Source organism: Lipotes vexillifer, unplaced genomic scaffold, assembly GCF_000442215.2.
Source record: "Lipotes vexillifer unplaced genomic scaffold, Lipotes_vexillifer_v1.1 scaffold1166, whole genome shotgun sequence".
Taxonomy (NCBI): domain Eukaryota; kingdom Metazoa; phylum Chordata; class Mammalia; order Artiodactyla; family Lipotidae; genus Lipotes; species Lipotes vexillifer.
Genome location: NW_006773421.1, coordinates 282,737 through 304,561, shown reverse-complemented (window position 1 = coordinate 304,561; position 21,825 = coordinate 282,737). Strand labels below are relative to the sequence as shown.

Sequence of the window (21,825 nt, the reverse complement as noted above, 5' to 3'; positions counted from 1 at the left end):
CCCTACACCATGATCTCCTTCTAAATGATCATGGCAATTTTCTATTCCAGTGCACACTAACATTGTCCTCTCCCAAACACATGTATGCAAGGCCAGGGCTTTTAGGAGGATGCTGACACTTCTCTGGAAAAAGGACAAGGCCAGGGTTAAGGATAATGCATGTTGGTGATGTTCATATCATCTTCATTTTCTGGATCACATGTCTCAATGCTCTTGAAGACACACATGTATTTAATTTGTAATGTAAGGAGAAAAGATAGAATCAAAGATAGAAATCAAATCAAAATCAAAATCAAAGATAGAATCCGCCTCTATTAATTCACTTTGTTCAGCACACCCCAGAGGGCACTGAATTCTTTACAGGAGTAGATTACTCTGTTTTAAATCACTTCCCTGACTGGGTTCTTGCCATTTCTTTTATGGCTGGTCCACTCTATGATCTCAGACATTAAATCTTTCTCTAATCCAGACTAATATTTCTTACCCAGGGTTTTGTTGAATCCTAATTAAATATACTGCAGAGGTAGGATCTGGAATACACAAAACTGCTGAAATGGGGAGAGTTTGTTTTATATGACAGAAAGCCTAAATTTTGGAAACTTCCTGACTCTGGATATCATTAGTTACTGACCAAATCTATTAGATAGCTTTTAAAAATACAAAAAATATGCCAAAATCGCTAACTTGGGGATCTGGGAATGTCGAATGATGGAAGTGCTGACATGTAACAAATATCATTGATCCAGAAGAGCTGGCACCAGGAGGATAACCCTGGGATCTGGAGATTGTGTATGGTCTAGTAGTGCACATGGTGGATTTTTCCCCCACCAGTGAGAAAGGATTTTTAAATGTGTTGTCGACAAATTAGAATTTGCTTTATGAAAATTTATTTTCTAACGCAATTGTTAGAATATGTGTATTTCATAACATGAGGGAAGCTCTCAGTATAATGAAGAATGATTTTCTCACTTGGGGACCACCCAGGCTTCTCTCCTGGGCCTTCCCCTTGAGTTATTTTTAATTAGTTGTTACAATCATAGAATTTTAGGACTTGTTGGGACCTCAAAGATCACCTGGTCTGTCTCCTCCTCATAACTAAATCCCCCCTGCAAAGTTTCCCCCTGGAAACTCAAGAGCTGTTCTCTCAGCTACTTGTCAGACGTTTCTGGGAAAGGATATTGACACTTTGGTCTGACACCAAGTTGAAGAATCCTCGTGAGCTGTTAGGGTCCTTGTAAACCGTGGTATGTCTCAAATTGCCCCTCAGAACTGGTTCATACAAAGAACACAATTTGTGTCCCATAGATTTTAATGTGAAGCACATTTTATTTCATTAGACACTATATTAGTCAGATATATTAGGAAATGTTTTAACAAAACATTCATATATAAATATCTAAAGACATATCTAAAGTGTCACTTGTCAATTCTTCCACAGAACATGGAAAACACACTTTTTCTGCCACAGGAATCCCTTTACTAGAACACACACACATTATTATTATTATTTACACAAATGGAGTGCTTACTACAGATGTCAAATGCTTTGCATGGTTTAGGTCATTTCCTCCTCAAAACGAACCCTTTGCAATAGACACTATTATAACTTTTATTTTATAGAGGAATAAATTTCGGCTTAGAGAAATGAAGAAATTTGCTCATAGCATTGCAATCGAAATTCAAACTCAAGCAATCTGACGCCAGAGCCCAGATTCTTCAACCTGTTATCTATAGGATAAATGTTCAAATCCTATAGGCTCAGCTCATTCATTTCTCTCAATTCTAGGTTCATGTCCATGTCTAATTTTTCAGAAAGAGAATAACATCTCAACTCAGAATCACAGAGGACACTGGAAGGCCATTCAGCCTTTGCTCTCAATGCCAGCTCAACCCAGGCCCATCCTGGGCCAGCCCTCATGGAAACTCAACCTCTGTACCTTCTCGCAATCCCCAGTTTGGAGCCAGTGCCTTCCCTGTGCTTCTTGGGGATGCCATCTACAAAATATTTCTCTTTTCTTTGTAATGAATTTGTATTCCCATCAACTATCTGGCCCTGTGGCTAAAACTTCCCGTCCTTAAGAAATGTTTTTAAGCTTTCTACTGGGTTTTCTGTCTCCAGTTTACACTGTCATGGGGATCTGTTCTTATTTGTCTATCTGGTTTTCTTGGGGTTTTTTGTTTTGTTTTGTTTTGTTTTAGTCTTCTTTCTCTCTCTCTAATGTGATGTGTGTACCTTGTGTACCCTCTCTAAGTAATGTGATCTGGAGGTTATGTATCCTGTTCTCCAGCTGCCCAAATTTAATTTTAAAGTCCTTCCTATTTACAGGAGAGGTGTTTTATTTCAATTCCTCTCATAAAATGAACAAAGTTAACAAGATGCCTCAAAGATAAACAATCTTCCAGACATGTTTCTGGAGTATGACAGCACTTCCTGTCCAATTCCACCAAAAGAATGTAAGCACAGTGTAAACGTTCATATGGAAATATGGTGGTGGTGGGTCAGAGGGAGTTGATAGGAATAGGAAAAAGAAGAAGAAAGAAACAGAATAATTGCATTGATTTCTATTAGCTGAGAAGGAAATTCTTATGTAGGTTACTCTGCCATGACTATGTACATGTGGCACACGTTTGGGAAGAAATAAAGAGACGTTGATGACAGAGGGAAAATTTCCTGCATCACAAAAGGCATCTTAAGGCTTCCCTGGTGGCGCAGTGGTTGAGAGTCCGCCTGCCGATGCCGGGGACGCTGGTTCGTGCCCCGGTCCGGGAAGATCCCACATGCCGCGGAGCGGCTGGGCCCGTGAGCCATGGCCGCTGAGCCTGCGCGTCCGGAGCCTGTGCTCCGCAACGGGAGAGGCCACAGCAGTGAGAGGCCCGCGTACCACAAAAAAAAAAAAAAAAAAAAAAAAGGCATCTTAAGTCCTTGTTTCAGAGCTGGTTGAAAAGAAAGTCCACAGATTTTTTTTAATTGAAGTCTAGTTGGTTTACAATGTTGTGTTAGTTTCAGGTGTGCAGCAAACTGATTCAGTTATATATATATATTCTTTTTCAGATTCTTTTCCCTTTTAGATTATTACAAAATATTGAGTATAGTTCTCTGTGCTATTCAGTAAGTCCTTGTTATTTACCTATTTTATATACAGTAGTGTGTGTATGTTAATCCCAAACTCCTCACTTATCCCTCCCCCCACCACCACTTTCCTCTTTGGTAACCATGAATTTATTTTCTATGCCTGAGGCCACAGATTTTTAGTGGTTTACTAAATACATATCAATCATCATGGGCCAATGGATGAAGGTCAGTCCTTACTTGGAAGGGGGATTATGCTCAAAAAGACAATCAGATGTCTTTATCTTCTTCTTAACAAGGCATAAATGCAGAAAAGTCCACAGAGGGTGGATAACAAAGCGGAGACATTTTATGGTAATTTGCTGTATATGGCTCATTCTTTTTCCTTTTTATGCTCAATTCCACTCAGGATGTGGCACTAAAGTTCAAATCCTCTTATCACAAGGCACAAAAGTAAAAGTTTTAGCCTTGTAGAATTAAAAAAAAAAAAAATGCTTTCACAAAGACACATGAGTATTGAGCTATCTCTATTTTCTTTTTTAATTAAGCACAACAGAAACTTCTGTTATGAGCCACTTCACTCTGTCTGGTCAAAGCGTGTTATTCACTGGTCTTCTTATTGGGTCTTATAACGGGAAAGTATTACTGAGGCATGGGAGAGAGATTGTGGCTAAGTTGCTAATGACACCACATATGTCCAAATCTACATTCTTATCACTCCTGTGGGTCTGCAGTATTATATCCACATTTTCTATGCTGTATACATAAAGGCAACTCTGAATTAATCCATTGTTTGTTATGCAGAAAGGCAGCTATTGGGTATTTCTAGGGAAAATCTTTATGGAAAAAGGAATACCTACTATGTACTACAAATGGAATGGAAATAGGTTTGTTTTTTTTGTTTGTTTTGTTTTGTTTTTTTTTTTTGCGATATGTGGGCCTCTCACTGTCGTGGCCTTTCCCGTTGCCGGATGCGCAAGCTCAGCGCCCATGGCTCACGGGCCCAGCCGCTCCGCGGCATGTGGGATCCTCCCGGACCGGGGCACGAACCCGTATCCCCTGCATCAGCAGGCGGACTCTCAACCACCGCGCCACCAGGGAGGCCCTGGAAATAGGTTTTTAACATTAAAACTACTTGGGAGAATTAACAAGCAGTAGGAAACTTCATGACAATGCATTGTGCTAGCATGTTATCTTGCTGATGCCATTTTTATTTCTTTGCTATATAGAATTTTACTGTGCTATAATTAACCAATTATGTAGTGCAGCAGGCCCTGAAACATGACCTTATCCAACAAAAAGTTTTTAGAAGAGTCCAATATGATTCCTGACTCTCTGCCCAAAGAAAGGACATGACGGCTTTCGTTTTGGTAAAGGGACATCCATCTGTTATAATCTTATATATGAAACAGATATTCCGTAAACCACTAGCAAAAAGTAAGAGTTGTTTCAGATGCACTTAGCTAACTCTGGAGTGAATATTCTCTTATTCAGTGCCCTAAGAAATACAGGGAAGGGACCCAGGTAATTACTGTAATGGATAACAATGAGGCTTAGAATGATTCAAGAGAAAATGCCTTACCAAGGCAACCTGTACTCTGATGTGATTACAGGCTCACCTTTCCAGGTGCTTCCTTTAGGTCACTTAAGTAGATAGTTCAACAGACAGTGTGGTTAGATTATGAGATGTAGCTTGGGGATGTTTATTTGAACCTGCTACTGTATAGACATCTTTATCCTTGATGAGGTTTCCAAACTGTCACCTCCAACTTTTCTTATCAGTGTACTCAGGAGAAATGAAAACAAAGCACCACGTAACTGATCTTTCCATTTCTGAACTGTCAATGTTGAAATGACCTATCGCACATCCTGACAAGAAGGATGGATTAGCTATCAGGTAGCTCAGCCTTGAAGATTTCCTCTCTCTTTTGGGTCCCTGTGACATTTCTCTGGCTTCTTTCTCACTGCACATCTGGGCACTAATCCCCTCTGAAGCAGATCCACTCAATCCTCTGAAGCCAAAGCCCTTAGTTTTTCACCTGCTGGAATAAAAAGGAGAGGAAGCAGGCTCCCCTTACTTCTCAGACTCAAACTAAACACCCCACTATTTTCACCCTTCTGTTCCTGCCAATGAGGAATGTACACGTCATTTACATGGACATTTCTGTGATCCTCGGGCACAGAAGCAGCTAAGTTCAGCAAGTAGAAAGGACAGCGGTCAGAAAACTACCTGATTTTGATGTTAATGCTTAAAAAACATGGATCCACAAGTTCTTGTCTCTCGATGGTCATCCCATGTAATTATCTTCCTCGGAAAGAATTGTTCTAGCATAAAGGCACTGGATGTTTAGTTCATGCTTGTAATTTGGAACCTCGGACTCACTGCTATTGGTACCAACTGCTTAATCTTACACTCCCCGGTCTTGGGGCATTTATTTCCTTGTTGAGGGCGTTTAGGTGTGGCCATCTGTGATAGCATAACACTAAGGTCCTGTGCTACAGTCACAACTGACCTAGCAACAATCATACCCCAATATTAAAGTGAGCACTCAGAGCTGGCAGCTCCATCTCTAGGAGGAATGCAGCCCTCAGGGACAACAAAAGGAATCCAGATGCTTTGTTGAGAGCTAAATAAAATCAAAGAATTGTAGGTCATCCAACAGCCAAGCAATGTCATTGTGTAACTGCCAAGAGAAGTTGGGAATTGATGAGTTGCTTTAGAGTCGTATCTGGCATAAAGGGAAAAAAAATTAAAAGAAGGAAATCCCCAAATTGGAACATGACCTAGATCTTTCACGAAGGGACTGCTCCATAAAGCTGTTGCCAAATGCTATTTTAATCAAACCAAACCTTCGCTGGATCTCTATCCTGAGAGCACAGCTAGTTTCACCAAGAGCACTCTGGCGAAGTACCAGCTAGAAACATAGAGTGATGTTGGCATCATCTAACTAGACTGCTGTTCATTGATTCCTGCAGAGATAGTAAAATGCTATTCATTTTTGTTGACATGAGTAGCCACTCTCTGTCTAAAAGGGCAGAATACATCCCGGTGTTGGGCTCTTAGAAACATACCCCTTTCCCACTGATGTATAAATACATCTCATTCACCTCTATGATTTCACAGGCTTCACTCTTTTTCCATCACAAAGCTTAGTCATTGTAGCCATCAAGAGTCTCTGATCATGTCTGACAGACATCTTAATACGCATATTACTGAGGCAAAGAATGCTAGAAAAACCCATGCTTAAGTAGGAAAGGGAATAGGGGAACGAATAGGTTGAACAGAAAAGAAAGGCTTACACAGCATTTTAAACTCATGAGGGGATTTAACAGAGCTCTCAACCTTCAGTGCTGAACATATTCTAAACCTCACTGTTTCCCTATCCGTTTTATTTCCACTGTTCGAAAATGTAAACAGAATATCCACTAAACTGCACATGTGAGACTAAAACCACACATGGCCAATGTCCATAGGAGGGTTTCATTCAGTAATTAAAGCAATTTCCTGAACCTCGGCTTGACTGGCTCCAAGGAAAGAACTATGCTTTGGAACTTCACAAGTACCTATGGGTTTATGATGGTTAATTTTATGTGCCAACCCAACTGGGCCATGAGGTGCCCAAATATTTGGTCAGACATTAGTCTGTGAGGGTGTTTTCAGAGGAGACCAACGTTGAAATTGACAGGCTGAGAAAAGCAAATTGCCCTCCATAATGTGGGTGGGTCACATCTAATCAGCTGAAGTCCTGATCCTTCCCAAGTAAGAGAGACTTCTCCTGCCTGAAAGCCTCTGAACTGGGCCATTGGCTCTTCCTGGTTCTATAGCAGCCTGCCAGCCTTTGGACTTGAACCGGAACACTGGTTCTGCAGATTCTGGACTTGCCAGCCTCTATAATAACATGAACCAATTTCTCATAATAAATCTCTTTACATATGTATGTATGTATGTGCGTATGTTTATAGCCTCTATCTTATATACATATCCTATCGGTTCTGTTTCTCTGGAGAACCCTGATGAATACGATATCTCAGATTTTAAAATTGGGATGTAGACTGGTCACTATCCTCTTAGTGCTGGTAACTCCTTTTAGCCCTAAACATAACTCTTACTCAACTAAAAAATAACTATATATTGCAATACAAGTGCAAATGAATAATATTTACATATTTGATAACAATTCTTTCTCACATTAGGAGCTAACCATTGTCTGTCTTCAATCAGTAACTCTAAGACTAAGTGTCAGTCAACCAAGGTTGAAGCTTGACATTCATAGAATTTTCCCCAAGCTCAAGCTCGGTTGGTGGTTGTTAGGAAAGGTTATTACTATGGTTATCTAAAATTCAACCAGTACTTTCTTATTTCTAATATTTCAAAAGTGTCTAATGATCATCTAAACTATAATCAGTAGCCACATAGTTATACTGTCAACAGCTTTTTAGAAGGTATATGAGATTAGAGTCCTAACTACAGTCCTAATCAATGGAAAAATATGTTAAAAAACATGTTAAAAATAGTCATACCTTAAAGGTATATTTCAGATAAATCTGGTGATAGTCAAGGGTGGCCAGAGACACATTTCCTTAAACTACTTGCTAATGAATTTGTGTTGTTTCCTTACATTTGAAAAGACTGGAATAGACACTTCATCAAAAAACATAGATGAATGACCAATAAACAAATGAAAATTTGCTCAATATCGTTAGCCATTACAGAAATGCAAATTAAAATCACAAATCTACTTACTCATTAGAATGACTTACTTTAAAAAGACCAACACCAAGTGTTGGCAAAGATGTGGAACAATTAGCACAGTTACATCTTAGTGGTAAAAATTTAAATGATTACAGCTACTGTGGAAAGTTTCTTATAGTTAAATATCTAATTGTGATATGACCCACCAATCCCACTTCTAGGTATTTACCCAAAAGAAACGAAAATACATGTCCACACAAAGATCTGTACACAAGGCTTCATAGCAGCTTTGTTCACGGTAGCCCCCAAGTGGTAACAACCCTATGTCCGTCAGCTCAAGAAAGGATAAACAAATTGTGGTAGATCCATAAAATGGATTACTACCTCAGAATAAGAAAGAACTAATTACCGAAAGAGGTAACAGCATGGAGGAACGTCAAAAGCATTATGTCAAGTGAAAGAAAGTAGAAGGTGGTTGGGGTAGGAGGAAAGGACTGACTGCAGAAGAGCATGAGACTTTTGGGATTAATGGAAATGTTCTGTCTTGTTTGTGATGGTGTATACAACCGTACATGTTTGTCAAAATTCATCCAACTGCACAATTAAAATGGGTGGACTGTATCATATGTAAATTAGACATCAATAAAGCAGATTTTAAAAAAATGTTTCCTTACATTTAGGAAGGGGACGGAATGTATTTATTCGAGAGCAGGCCCTTTCATCACTGAGACTGCTGGGTAAGTTCCCTTTAATTACAGACCCTTGTATTGTATCTGACACACGCAGGCTACTCAGCACTAGTACCAGCAAACAAAGGAACTATGGGCTATGAGAAAGTGCTGCTTTCAATGTTTCAATGTATTAACCATTTAGACTTATTTTGAAAATACGACTGTTTGTAGAGGCTTGCTTTCAAGTATAGCTAGTCATATTGATACAGAAAAATAAATGCAACTTAGATGTTTCCTTCATACCATAATCTTCCCAAATAAAAAGGACATATATTCCTGAAAAGATGACACACTATTGAACTACACTGTTCCTTTTTTGCTGGATGTTTTCCAAAAAGGCAACCTGGTTCTAGAGAATAGGTATGCCCTGAATCTCCTGTTTTTGAAGGATCTAAGAAAAATCAAATACACCTTAGCACATCTGAGTGGGCAAGTAGAGAAGGAATTGATATTTACTGAGCACCTATTCTGTTCCATGAAATATTCAAATACATTATTTTTATCACTGAGCCTTGACAATAACCAAAAATAGGTACTTCTTTGGTACTTACAGTCAGAGAAGTTAAGCAGCTAAATGACTTGCCCAAGATCACAAAGCTAGTAAAGGACAGCACCAAATTAAAACCAATCTCTATGTGGCTCTATTTGACCCTCCCATACTTTCATACCCAGGCAGACAGTCACTTGAAGATGGCTGTAATGTAATCTCGGGAATAAAGCAAAGGCTTGGGAGTTGTGAAATGAGCATTCTATTTCCTGCCTTGCCAGATCAATGTGATACAAAACCCACCCACCTCCTCAGTGCCATATTTTCCCCCCATTTGTAAGGTAACAGTCACAACCCATCCCTTTGTCCCAGAACCATGGTCTCTGAGGACCATGAAACACTTTATAGCGCTGTAAAATTCCTGGGAGAAATACAAGCATACGGTGATCTGTATCAGAATTTCACCAAACCTAAAAATGCTGGCCCCTAAAAGAAACGACTTGCTAAGCTCAAAAGTCTAACTCATTTTCTTTCATCATGTATCTTCAAATCATATCCGGTTACGTCCATCATAAACATACGCATTTGTGGAACTGACAGTGATAACGATGTTTAAAATGACCCCATCTCTACTAAACATCTCTTTGTCTACTTTTCGACCCTTTTCACCCATATTCTCTTTGCTCTGGGAGATTTTGTTTTCTGTGAACTTATTTCACCGAATTAACGGTCATGACATTTCTTTTCCTATGCTGGACAGACACAGAAGACATGCAACAGAAGGTGTTACCTAGGATGCAGAGACCATCTGTGCAGTTCTCGGATTCCTGGCTTAGGCCTTCGCAGAATTTGCCCCCATTTCTTGGGGCCGGGGCTGTGCACTCGCGGATCCGCAGATGCTCGCACTCTGGGCTGCAGACTGACCACTCACCCCACACCTCCCAGCTCCCGTCCACTTCAAAGGGAAACAGAGGGAACCATCGTTAGAATGAATCTGGCAGCTGTTGGGAGACTCACCCCAGGGCCGCTACTGTTCTTAGAGCTGGATTTTAAACCGTCACCACCACCATAAAGAAAAAATAATAAATGTGTTTATCTTCTCTCCGTGGTTTCTTTCCTAAAGAGACAGGCTAACAAAAGCAGTGGCGTAATTCTCTTGCTATTTCAGGATGAGACCAATTTACTGAATTTGGGCAAATATTTGAATTACCCGTGCCCTTGGGTTAGCTAATAATGTTATTATCCATTCTTTCCCCATCTTTCATGCCCAAAATGCATCTTAGATGGACAGGAACCACTGGTAATCACCGCTTCCTTGTGGGTTGATAGTTTAGAACAGAAAGTAGAATAAATGCTCTTCAAGTCCTAAAAGCCCCTCAATAATAAAAAGTTAAACCCATATATACTGACAGTATTAAACTAAAACAGGTCAGCCAAACCCCAAGATGCCAAGACTTACGCAAATAGAATTTCTTGGGTTGTGCATTGCTGCTGTATGTAGAAATAAACTGAATCTAATTCCCCTAGAAAACCACCCTAGAGATTATGGCAGATGTTGGAGACAAGTGTCCCAGTATCTCCCAGGAATAGGCCAACCATGCTTATGTGGGTTACTGAAGACACTGCCATTTTTAATCTAGAGCAGCTAGTCAAGAGCAGGGTAAAATACAAATACTGAACTTGAAGCAAAATGTCTGAGTCCTTATCTTGGTTCTGTCAACTTCTTGGTGGAGCAACCCTAAGCAAGCACTTAGCCTGACTTCACTACTTCTGTCAACTGGGGGGTCATAAAAATCACAACACAGAGCTAAACGACATTACATGTATACATGTATCTTGCACAGTACCCGGCACATAGTAAGCCCTCAATAAATGTATATTGAATACAAATTCAAAACAAAGCTCCAAGCATATGCTGCTGGTGAGAGCCTGGCCTTAGCTTTGAGTGGAACCAGACTCGCAATTTTAAAGACACGAGTCTCTGGTCCAGTGTCCTTGGAGCTAATGTTTGATCATGCATGTGAGACCCAGGATCAATTCATTTCTCAGTGGGAGGATATGCTTTTCATTCAGAAAGTCATCTTCCATCTCAGCACTCCTCATTGTATAAATTGGGTGAGAGCCAGTAAGATGAGCAAAAGAACTCAAAAACCATATTTGGTAAATGAAGCCTCTCTCTATTCAGAGAGGAAGGCAAGCAGAGCCCACATTCGAAATGGAAACTGCTGTGATACAATCTCTGCCAATTATATTGCCAATAAATACAAAGGTAAAACTGATGAGGTCGGTTGATTGGTGACTGATGATAAACGGTCAAGGATTTGGTACCTGTTTTGTGCTCATAGACAACTCGCTTAATCCCTATTATACAGATGAATGCTACAAAATGGGAGAACCCAAGGAGAGAAGGGGATGGCTTAGCCCAATCAAACACTGGTAGTATAAAAATACGTCAAAACATTTGGCTTATTGATGGTGAGTGTCTAGGGTCATCTGAGTATTAAGAAAAAAATTACGCCTCCAAACAGAGGTATTTCACCTATGTTCTTGCTATTACAATGAGTTCCACATTAGCACTTTGGACAAAGGCTTCCACTCGAAGAACTTGGAAGATGGTAACTTTGGAAAGGAAGGTTCTCCTGAAAGCTTCACACCAGCCCAATAATGTTGGTGGATCCGAAGGGAAAAGGGAATCTACATATATCTCACCAGGACAAAGAGAAGTGCAGGTTATTTTCTGCACTGACATTCCCTCACAAAAGGCTCCACCATTGAGAGGAGCTGGGTTGGTGCAGGTCCGGGAACGTTTCTGCCATCCTCTACCACAGCGAACATTGCAGGCTGACCACTCTGTCCAGGAAGACCAGCCTCCATTCACTGAGAGAGAAAAATGGGGAAGGGAGAAAAAAAAGGAAAGAGGTATTTACTGATTGCCTACCATGTGCAAGCCACTTGTGAGTTGTGTTGTGAGTTGAGTACCAAGAGACTTGCGGGGACCCTCCCCGGCTGCCCCATCGTGAGGCAACAGTGGGGCTGATCTAGTCTCCACCCCTCAGTCTACTCTTCTGATACAGGAGGGATGCAGAGAATTTGCATTGCAAGGAAATGATGAACCATAGGAAGAACTCATCAACTTATCTCTAAAGCACTTGAAAATCCAGTGTATAAGAAGAAAATATCAGCATTTGAATTTCTATTAACTTTAAGTGCTTCAAAAATAAATCCCAGGGCTCTTCTATTGTGGAAGGGAATGCCTTTACTTCAATAGCTGGGAATTTCCTTTATAAAATACCTGAGATATTCAGCAAATAGTCATGTTTGTTTTTGGTGGATTTCATATGCCAGGAGAGGAGGTGCCGACAGCAGGTCTGGGGAAGATGTGGGGGGGTGGATGTTGGGTTTGCGAAGAGTGGGAAGCAGAAGGTGCCTACCTCATTTCGTTTCAAATATAAACACAATGGAAGAAAACAAACAACTTTTAAAATTATTTTGAAAAGAGATCGAGAATGTCACTGACTATCTCCAGAATTCCAATTCTGGATGAAAGAGAAACAGGCATCTGCCTTCACCTGTCAAAGGGGTGAGGCAGGAGAGAACGCTATAATGGATAACCCCCAAAGCCCTTTCCGTTCTAAACACTGAAAGCTTTAATGAAATGCACCTCCCTCTACCTCTCTGCTTTCTGTCCTCTCTATCCATTCCTGGCCTTTGGGCTGGTCTTACCATAAACCACCACTGTGGCTGACAGGCTCCTCCTCTTGGCTACGATGTTGGCCGCCATGCACGTATAATTTCCGGAGTCCGAGAGCCGCGCCTGCCGGATGATGAGGTTGTGGTCTGCCCTGGTGTCAATGTTCTCATCTTGTTCAGAGTCAATGGGCTCCTCGTTTTTCAGCCATTCCACCTATCAGAAGACAGCAATGTTTATAAGTCATTAAAAAAAAAGAACTTTCCTGGAGTTGGAAGATGAGCAGTTAGGGCATATGGGAGAGAGCTATACCTAACATACAGAGTAGCAACAATGATTTTTAAAAATCTTTATTCCATATCCCATCCTTTTTGGTATACTCAGCACATGAACACTCAAGCTAATAAACTGGAGGCCGGAAGAGAATGTAAATATCCTATTGACTTTGACCTATTTTCTAAAAATGCAGTGGGAGAGAGGAAAGACTGTAATCAGGTCATTTCATTATATTTCATTGTGTTACAACTCTGACGATGATGATGATGATGATATTTTAATAACTGGCCCAAAACGGAGCTCAGTGATCGCCTGAGGCTAACGGACAATTTTTTTTGTCACTGATCCAAATGACCTTATACTAACAGGTCATCTCTTTGACAGGGAGGCTTAACTTTCTGGAATGTCATGGGAGGCATTCACGCCCTGAGAGGAAAAGAATTCTTCATCTGGTTTCTACTTAATTTAGTTTAGACGGATAATCCCAGTTAGGAGTGTGGGAAGAAACCAGCTACTTAGAGGTAATGAGCTAATGGATTTTCAGGATGCATGAGTTCATTAGCATAGTGTTATGTGCAGATGGTCTGCAATTTGTAGATTTTTCCAGTTTATAAACAAATCTGGAAAAGCAGACCATCAAAGACAATTAGATTTCATGCCCAACAGCAGGTTCCTGGTCAGTCATTCTGGTTAGCTGGGGACAGAAGGTATGTAATTGACGACCCTGTAGATTTCCTCAACAATAGGCAGCATGGTGTAATTGGGTGGGAGGCAGCCTCCTTTGGAAGAGCGATGCTTCGCGCGCGGGAGATTATCTTATCTGAGACATGGGTTACATTTGAAAATCTCTGCATGAGTCCTGACATTTCGCTTCTTCTGACCTTTTGTCAAAGACGTCCTGTGCAGGTATACACATAAACTCTACACCTAAAGGTTTATTTCCATCAGACACATGTCAGGTTCTAATGCTCCTGTTCTTGTTCTTAATATTCCATAAGAGCAAGAGAAGGTGAGTGCTGTTATTAATCATTTAGGAATATAAAAGCTAGACGAGAAAGAAAAAGCCACTTTAATAGGCCAGCTCTCTTCCCATGCAGGATCCCAAGCCTGTTGTCTTTTGAATTCTAGATAGTATCAAGCTGGAACTCTCTCCCCCCTCTTATCCCACAGAAAATGCTAATGGGGGCCATTTGTTGGTATCATCTACCAAGTGTTCTTATCTCCCCCACCCCCAATTCCAGTCCTCTTGGGATTTGCTAGATGAAATATAAAATTGAGTTGCTCATATATATTAAAGATGTAACCTCAGATTTCTGACTTTAGAAGCTTTGCAATTCATCTACTCATTGCTTGGGGTCATCTTCTTGCACAACTCAGGGGCAAGCTCCTTAAGAACAAAAACAGTATTTTAAAATGTTCCTGTATCTTGCACAGAACCTTCTTCTGAGGATATGCAATGGCACCTGTTGAATAAATTTTTTAGCCCAAATTGATATACCTGCAAGTTTAGAGACTGGTGTGATATACATACACACATACAATACAACTTCAAACTGCATTCTAGGGGTTGGACCAAGGGAGGGGATATTATTCTGTGCTTTAAATTCCAGGATCAAGCATAGATATGATCTAGAAGAGAGACATTTTTAGCATAGTTGTTCTTAACTATAATAAATATTAACCACTAATATTTCATAATGGCTGAAAAGGGTCTCATGTTGAATTTCATGTATTTGCTCAAGATATGAGCTATGTAAGAGTAATAAATGCTTTTTCTCCTCACTACAACTAAGAATGGCTTGGGAAGGCAACCTTGTCTGATAGGACAGGGTGGAGAGACAGGGCTACACTAGGGTGTACGAGAGAGGTCGAGCTAGGGAAACACTGAAAGTCACCATTCACAATGTGATCATTCCCTACATAACCTCTCAAACTTTTTTGTAAGGTTACCACCTTACCAAATAACAAGTGTGATCGGATTTCTGCAGGAAAACAAGAGAAGGCTGTGTCATGCATTCTAGCTGTTGGGGGCTAACCAGAGATGGTACACAAGGACACAGGGGTGGGTAGGAGGGGACCAGGCAGAAGTAAGAGAGGGGCTCCATAGGACCCTGGGGAAGCCCCTGACTTCCACACCCTAGGACATTAGTCTAACCAATGTTTCCTACTTACTTAAAGCCACATCATGAATTTTGATCAAATGAGTATTTCCCAGCCTAAAAAATGAGACCTAGCATTTCTTGTATACTCACTATGTGCCAAGTACTCTTTTAAACACTGTACATCTGTTAATTAATTTCACTCTTAAAATGTCTCTATGAGGTCGACACCATTTTCATTACCCCCATTTTGCAAATAAAAAAACAAAGATGTTAAGTCATATATTATATATAGTTAACGGCAGAGCCAGAATTTGAATCCAAGTTTCAACTCCAAGTCTTGCTTTTTTTTTTTGGCCAAACATCACGGCATGTGGGATCTTAGTTCCCTGACCAGCGATGGAACCTGCACCCCCTGCATTGGAAGCACAGAGTCTTAACCACTGGACCGTCAGGGAAGTCCCTCCAAGTCTTGCTTTTAGCCACTGTGTTCAGTCATCCATATCATTTGCCAGATTTGGGTGGAATGACCCTGTGCCATCTGCAAAATTACATTAAACATAATTTTGAAAACGTATTTGGGGATTTTACAATCATTCCTAAGGACAGGGTGCAAAAAATATCTTGACAAAAGCAACACTGTTGAGTAAGTATATTGTCTCCCACAGGGTTGATTTAAAGGCCAGCTCTCATTTGAATGCACACATTTTGGTTATATTATATAAGCATGTCAGGATGTTCAGAATGTGACTAGAACTATTTTAACATCAAAAAATTATTCAAACTTAATATTTGTCCCTGTATAGCTCATTAGAAGTTATGGTAGCCCTCACCAAGTTATCTGGTGTTTGATTTTGCTTTTGAGCTATGGGCAGAAATGAATGGAACAAGTAGTCCATGAAATCTTTGTGATGACAGCCTGTAGTCTTAAAATACTCAAGAAGGCCAATTGTATCTAAGTCTATTGGGTGACTTACAGGAAATCATTTGCCTTCCTGAGAAAAGGGATAGGTATTTCTGGCCTTTTACCTGGCTGGGCATGGATGTGATTGTGAAGCTAGGGCAGGCATCTTGTGACCACGAAGAAAAGGCAAAGAAACCCACAGAGATACTGATCACTGTCTTTACACTCTCAAATGAACACATTGCTATACAATACTTTATCTCATTTGATCCTCACAACAACCCCAAGGTAGGCAAAGAAAATCTTATCCTTCCCATTTTACAGATTACATGATTCACCTAAGGAAACATACTTGGAAAATGGGAGAACTAGAACTGGTAGCATTCAAGTCATTTTCCTGCCACAAAACATCAGCCATTTTCTTGTCTCTTATTGACCCCATGAAGGGCCGGCCGCTCCTTAATATTTTCCATGATTTGGCTCTGCATTCTAAAGAAAGTCTTAACTGGGACTTAACTATTGCAATAGAGTGACATGCCTCTACTCAGAAGGAAGCAAATTATCTTCTCATGTTAGTTTAGGCCATCACTTGTTTTGCTACTTTCAGATTAGATGTCATCTGTCCCTCTCTGCTCTCCTTGATAATATTTCCTTCAAGTTAATTATAACAGTACTCTCATGTTTCTCCTTTTGTCTTCCTTTTCTTTCCAGACTGGATAGATTGACTTTAAAGCCACCTATACTGCAGTTGCTCTGCCATTTAGCTCCACTTATCTGATAATGCATCACAAAAGGAAGCAGAAATTCAGCTTAATTGTGAAGCCACAGCTGCAGAACCAGGCAAACGAGAGAAACCTAATGATCACAGACAGAATCACACTCACTGATGCTGAATGAAATGACAGACAGGAGTTCCTTTGTAGAAGCCTAAATTCCGATTATGGAACTTTATGTTCTGACATTGTATGCCTCTTGTCAGATCAGTGTTGTCCTTTGACTTCCCCATTTCAGTTATGAAAGTCAGGTGCAGCCTCATTTTTTGGTTTGTTTTAATTCATTTTGACAGGTAAATGGTCTCAGAAAGTAAACACCCCGATCAACTGTTTACTGAAACTGTAACATTGCCATGAGTAAAAAATGAGACACGTTTACATTAATGTAAAGCATTTACAAGAATGATGATGAGAGGGAAAAGACAACACTGAACAGATGAAGCATAAATATAAAAATGGGGAGAGATTTGTAATCAAAAGATGATCCGTAAGGGAGGGTGTCTGCCACCATTAATTTTTCAGCTATGCTTTCCCTAGTGCAATGGATCTTACTCTTTGCTAATTCCACCTTTGCTCATTCCCATCTGCTACCGGAAAAGGAATGCTGGTTTTTGAATATTTGATAAAGCAACCCCTAGGAGATGCTTCCAAAGCTTCTCAAGCTTTGAATTGGATTGGATTTCCCAAGGAGTGACCCAAAACACAGTATCATGTGCCTCTTCATTTTAAGGGATTATTTTAGGATGGGAAGAACTCTTTAACAACATTACAAAGAGTTGGCTTTCAGAGAGACTCAAAATTGTTTCTGCATTCACATTTCCTCCCGTAATTGCTGGTATGTAAATCAGGTTTTAAAGTACTAGTGAGGGGATATTAATTAACAGTTCCCTTTTCCTGTTCCTTACAACCAGGTAACATATACTCAAGTGTTGAGGAAATAGCCATCTTAGTAAGGATTAAAGACTCAAAATGTTCATATCATAACTGGTTTTAAAAGCTGGTCTCTTGAGTTACATTCAATAAAGAAATGCAAACATACCACTGACACGTGCATACACACAAACCATTGGAGAAACCAGATCTGTTCAGAATAAAAATGTTTCTATCAGCTACACTGAAAGGCTAATCATGTAATGATCTACAAAGGAAATGCAGGGACAGATATGGATGAGCTCAGCTTCCATATATTGGGTGGCTGAGAATGAATTAGCATAATCGTAAATTTGTTCCAATTACAGAAGGCAATTATCAGAGCCCAGCTTACAGCATTTTCAAAATGAAATCAGCAAAGTGCATCTACAGCCCAGGTATATGCCACTGAGTTAATGGTGCTTAAAAAAAAAGGCTCTATGCTCATTCACCTTTCATCCCTTTGATGACTGTATACGCCACACAAGTCTCCTTTTAGCTGACAGACACAAAGCCACCATGAAAGAGGAAAAAATACATGCTGTACAAAAAAAAAAAAAAAAAAAAAAAAGTTGTGCTTTGTATAATAACTCAAGTGCAAAATAGCCAAATTCAAACTCTGAAATCTTGTATGGATGATTTCTCTAGATCAGTGGTTCAGACAGTGCTTTTACATTTTAGACAGTAATTCACATCACCCCTTGTGTTCTCTCCAAAATGTTGATCAGGAATAAAACTGTGAGTAAGCCTGTCATTACCTGCTCCAAACAAAAGTTCTTTGTGCAAAAATGTAATGCTGCTGTTTTGCAAAGGTAACCCCACCACTATTCCTGTTGTTTTCATGTTGCTTTCCTGTTATAAATAGAACCTACTGCCTTGTTAATTAATCATTGCCAACCTGGAAAGAGTACAGGAGAGTCAAACATATTTTGTACAGAAGGCAACAGATTTATTTAGTCTCCTAATTTTAAAGCTGAAAAGGCAATTCAATTTAATCAGTTAAGATTATGCTTATATATACTAGAATGTGCCCAGCACTTAGGAAGACACACACTAAAGAGGAATATTACTCAGCCATAAAAAAGAATGAAATAATGCCATTTGCAGCAACATGGATGGACCCAGAAATTATCATACTAAGTGAAGTCAGTCAGATAAAGAAAAATATCATGATATCACTTATTTGTGGAATCTAAAAAAATGATACAAATGAACTTATTTACAAAACAGAAATAGACTCCCAGACATAGAAAACAAAGTTACAGTTACCAAAAGGGAAATGGGTGGCGGGAGGGATAAATGAGAAGTTTGGGATTAACAGATACACACTACTATATATAAAATAGATAACCAACAAGGACCTACAGTATAGCACAGGGAACTATATTCAGTATCTTGTAATAACATATAATGGGAAAGAATCTGAAAAAGAATATACACACACACGTATCCCTGAATCACTGTGCTGTACCCCTGAAACTAACACACCCTTGTAAATCAACTATACTTCAATAAAAAAATTAAAGAAAAAGAGATAGCCGAGAGATTGCAGATTAGTAAGAAAGACAAAAAGAGAATTTCTACTGTAACTGAATGCAGTGGGTTTTACTCTTACATGGGATGATAGGCCCACTGGAGCTGAAGCAGGGGAAGGGGAGAAGGGAAGAGAGGCTGCCACATGTCAGAGGCTATTCTACGCTCTTTCACATCTTAAACCACTTGGTGAGGTGCACTGTTAACTACGTCTTTACAGTTAGGAAAATAACTAGCACGAAAGAGCTGAAATATTTGAACATGCTCAAAATTCTGCCACCTTAAACAAGTGAGCGAACACAAAACCCTTCCTTTCCTTGCTTTTCAGGCATCGCTCTTGAATTCTTTAGCAATTACTCCTTATCATTACATTTCAATCGGGCTTCCACCCCATCAGCTCACTGAAATTGCTCTTGCTGGCGTCACCGATGTTCCCCATGTTGCTACATTCACTGCAAACTGTTCTGCGTTCCTCTTTGACTCTCAGGGGTAATGAGAACCATTCCTGAATTGTGTCTTCCATTGGTTTTAATGATGCCACGTGTTCTCTCTTTGTAGCCTCAGGCCACCCCTGCTCTGTCTTTGTGTTGGCATCTTCTCTATCCAAACATGAAGTGTTTTTGGGGGGGGCCCAAGAACATTCCCAAATTATCTTTAGTTCACTGACCTTCTTGAGTTACAGCCTCTTATATTTAGACATCTACTCAGCATTTATTTCTGTGAGCTTCATAGATGCTTCAAGTTCGACAGGTGGAATTTGGCTTTGGAATTTTTTCTTGCATAATTCAGAAAGTGATAGATGATTTCCTTACCTATTTGACATTAAAATATATGAATCTCATCATCTGAAAATAGGGATTCACTGAAAAAGATTGGACGGTTGGTGACATAATTTCACATTAAAAAGACAACTCTGGATACGATGTATAGAATATATGGGGTGGGGCGGGGCAGGCAAAGTGAGGAGCAGAAAGATCACTAGGAGGCTGTGACCATAACCCTGGGGAGTGATTGTGGTGGGATGAACTGGAAATTATAATGGGTATACAGGCATACCTTGGATATGTTGAGGGTTTGGTTTCAGACTACCACAATAAAGCAAATTTCACAATAAAGCAAGTCACACTAATTTTTTGGTTTCCCAGTGCATGTCAAAGTTATGTTAACATTATACTGTAGTCTATTAAGTGTGCAACAGCATTATGTCTAAGAGAACAATGTACACACCTTAGTCAAAAAATATTTTATTGCTAAAAAGTGCTAACCATCATCTGATGACACAGGATTGCCACAAACATGCAATTTGCAAAAAGAGAAATGAAACAAAACAAAAAACAAAACACACATTATCTGCAATAAGGTGATGCTCAATAACATCAGGTATGTCTGTACAATAAAGAGTCTTAACAATAAGTTAAGGGGTAAAATAGAATGAATAGAAATTTTGGTTGATTTGATAAAATATTTCAAGAGAGGGCAATCAAAATTTGGCACCCATATATCTGACTTGGGTAACTGATATACAGAACACCAGATAAAAAGGTCATTTTTGGATGGTGTACTTATATTTGCTGACTGAATATCCCCTTGGTCCCTAATATAAAAAGAACATCCTGAAATCAAAAGAAAGAGAGAAAGAAAAACCAAATAAACATGGCAACCGCAAAAATAGGCTAAGTACTCGAATAATTAACTCAGTGATGCCTTTAGTTAAACTTAAGATGTATATAGTAACTGAAATAAACAATTTCAACCCAGATCTCTCTTCAGCTCCAGACTTACACAGTCAACAACTTTTTGGGCATACTTACTCCAGTCTTCAGGATAATTTGTATCCAACGCTATAAGCACATATGAAATCACGCAGAAAGATGAAAAAAAAAAGTTTAAGATACAACACTGAAGAAAAGTAGCAGAAAAGGGAAAAAGAGGCTGCAGAAATACATTGATGACACTGAGGTAAGAGAAAGTAGAAATGTATGTGTCATGGAAGTTGAGAGAGAAAAATATTTTATGGACTTAAAATTACCACTGAAGTAAAAGGTTAGTGTATGTCAAGTCCCAGGCTCCATTTCGACATGAAGCTCCTACTACAGCATGTTAATAAAAGGACTCCACTTGTCTTTGTTACTTTTAATGTAAATAATAATAATAAACCTACACTGTCCCCCTCTGTTCAGTTTCCTCGATATTCACTGAAACTTCCCCAAAGTTAATTGGCCACTTGAAAAATAAAGTGGTATCTCTAGCTCACTCCTTACAGCAAAACAAACCTCAGGCATATAAAACATTAAAAATACAGTAAATGAAGCCACAAAAGTACCATGAAAAAGCATGGGTGAATATTTTTGTAATTTTACAGTGAGAAGGATTTCTTGCATGATATAAAAGCCAAAGCCATAAAGACTGACTATTAAAGTGTAAAAGTTCAATATACCAAAAAGATGCCATACACATGGATAAACGTGAAAAAACATTTGCAACATATGACAAAGTATTGACAAAGTATTATTATACTAAAATCAAGGGAGATAGTAAATACATTTTGCAACTTATGCAGCATCATGCCCATACGATGGAAACGGATGTTGGTTATTATGTTCTACCAGAATGTACTGAATGAATATCAGCCTGGTTTCTAATATATAAAGATCACGCTAAA

General features: G+C 39.5%; 1 protein-coding gene across 1 annotated transcript in view; it reads right to left on the bottom strand.

Annotated features, from left to right (window-relative positions):
- The window catches only part of UNC5D (unc-5 netrin receptor D), a 263,369-nt gene that overhangs the window by 104,264 nt on the left and 137,280 nt on the right, over positions 1-21,825 (bottom strand). Inside the window, exons 4-6 of the mRNA XM_007448307.1 lie at positions 12,705-12,885; positions 11,691-11,858; positions 9,772-9,936 (exon numbers count right to left, since the gene is read on the bottom strand). Coding sequence (XP_007448369.1) covers positions 9,772-9,936; positions 11,691-11,858; positions 12,705-12,885 — 514 coding nt within the window. The remainder of the gene's footprint in view (positions 1-9,771; positions 9,937-11,690; positions 11,859-12,704; positions 12,886-21,825) is intronic.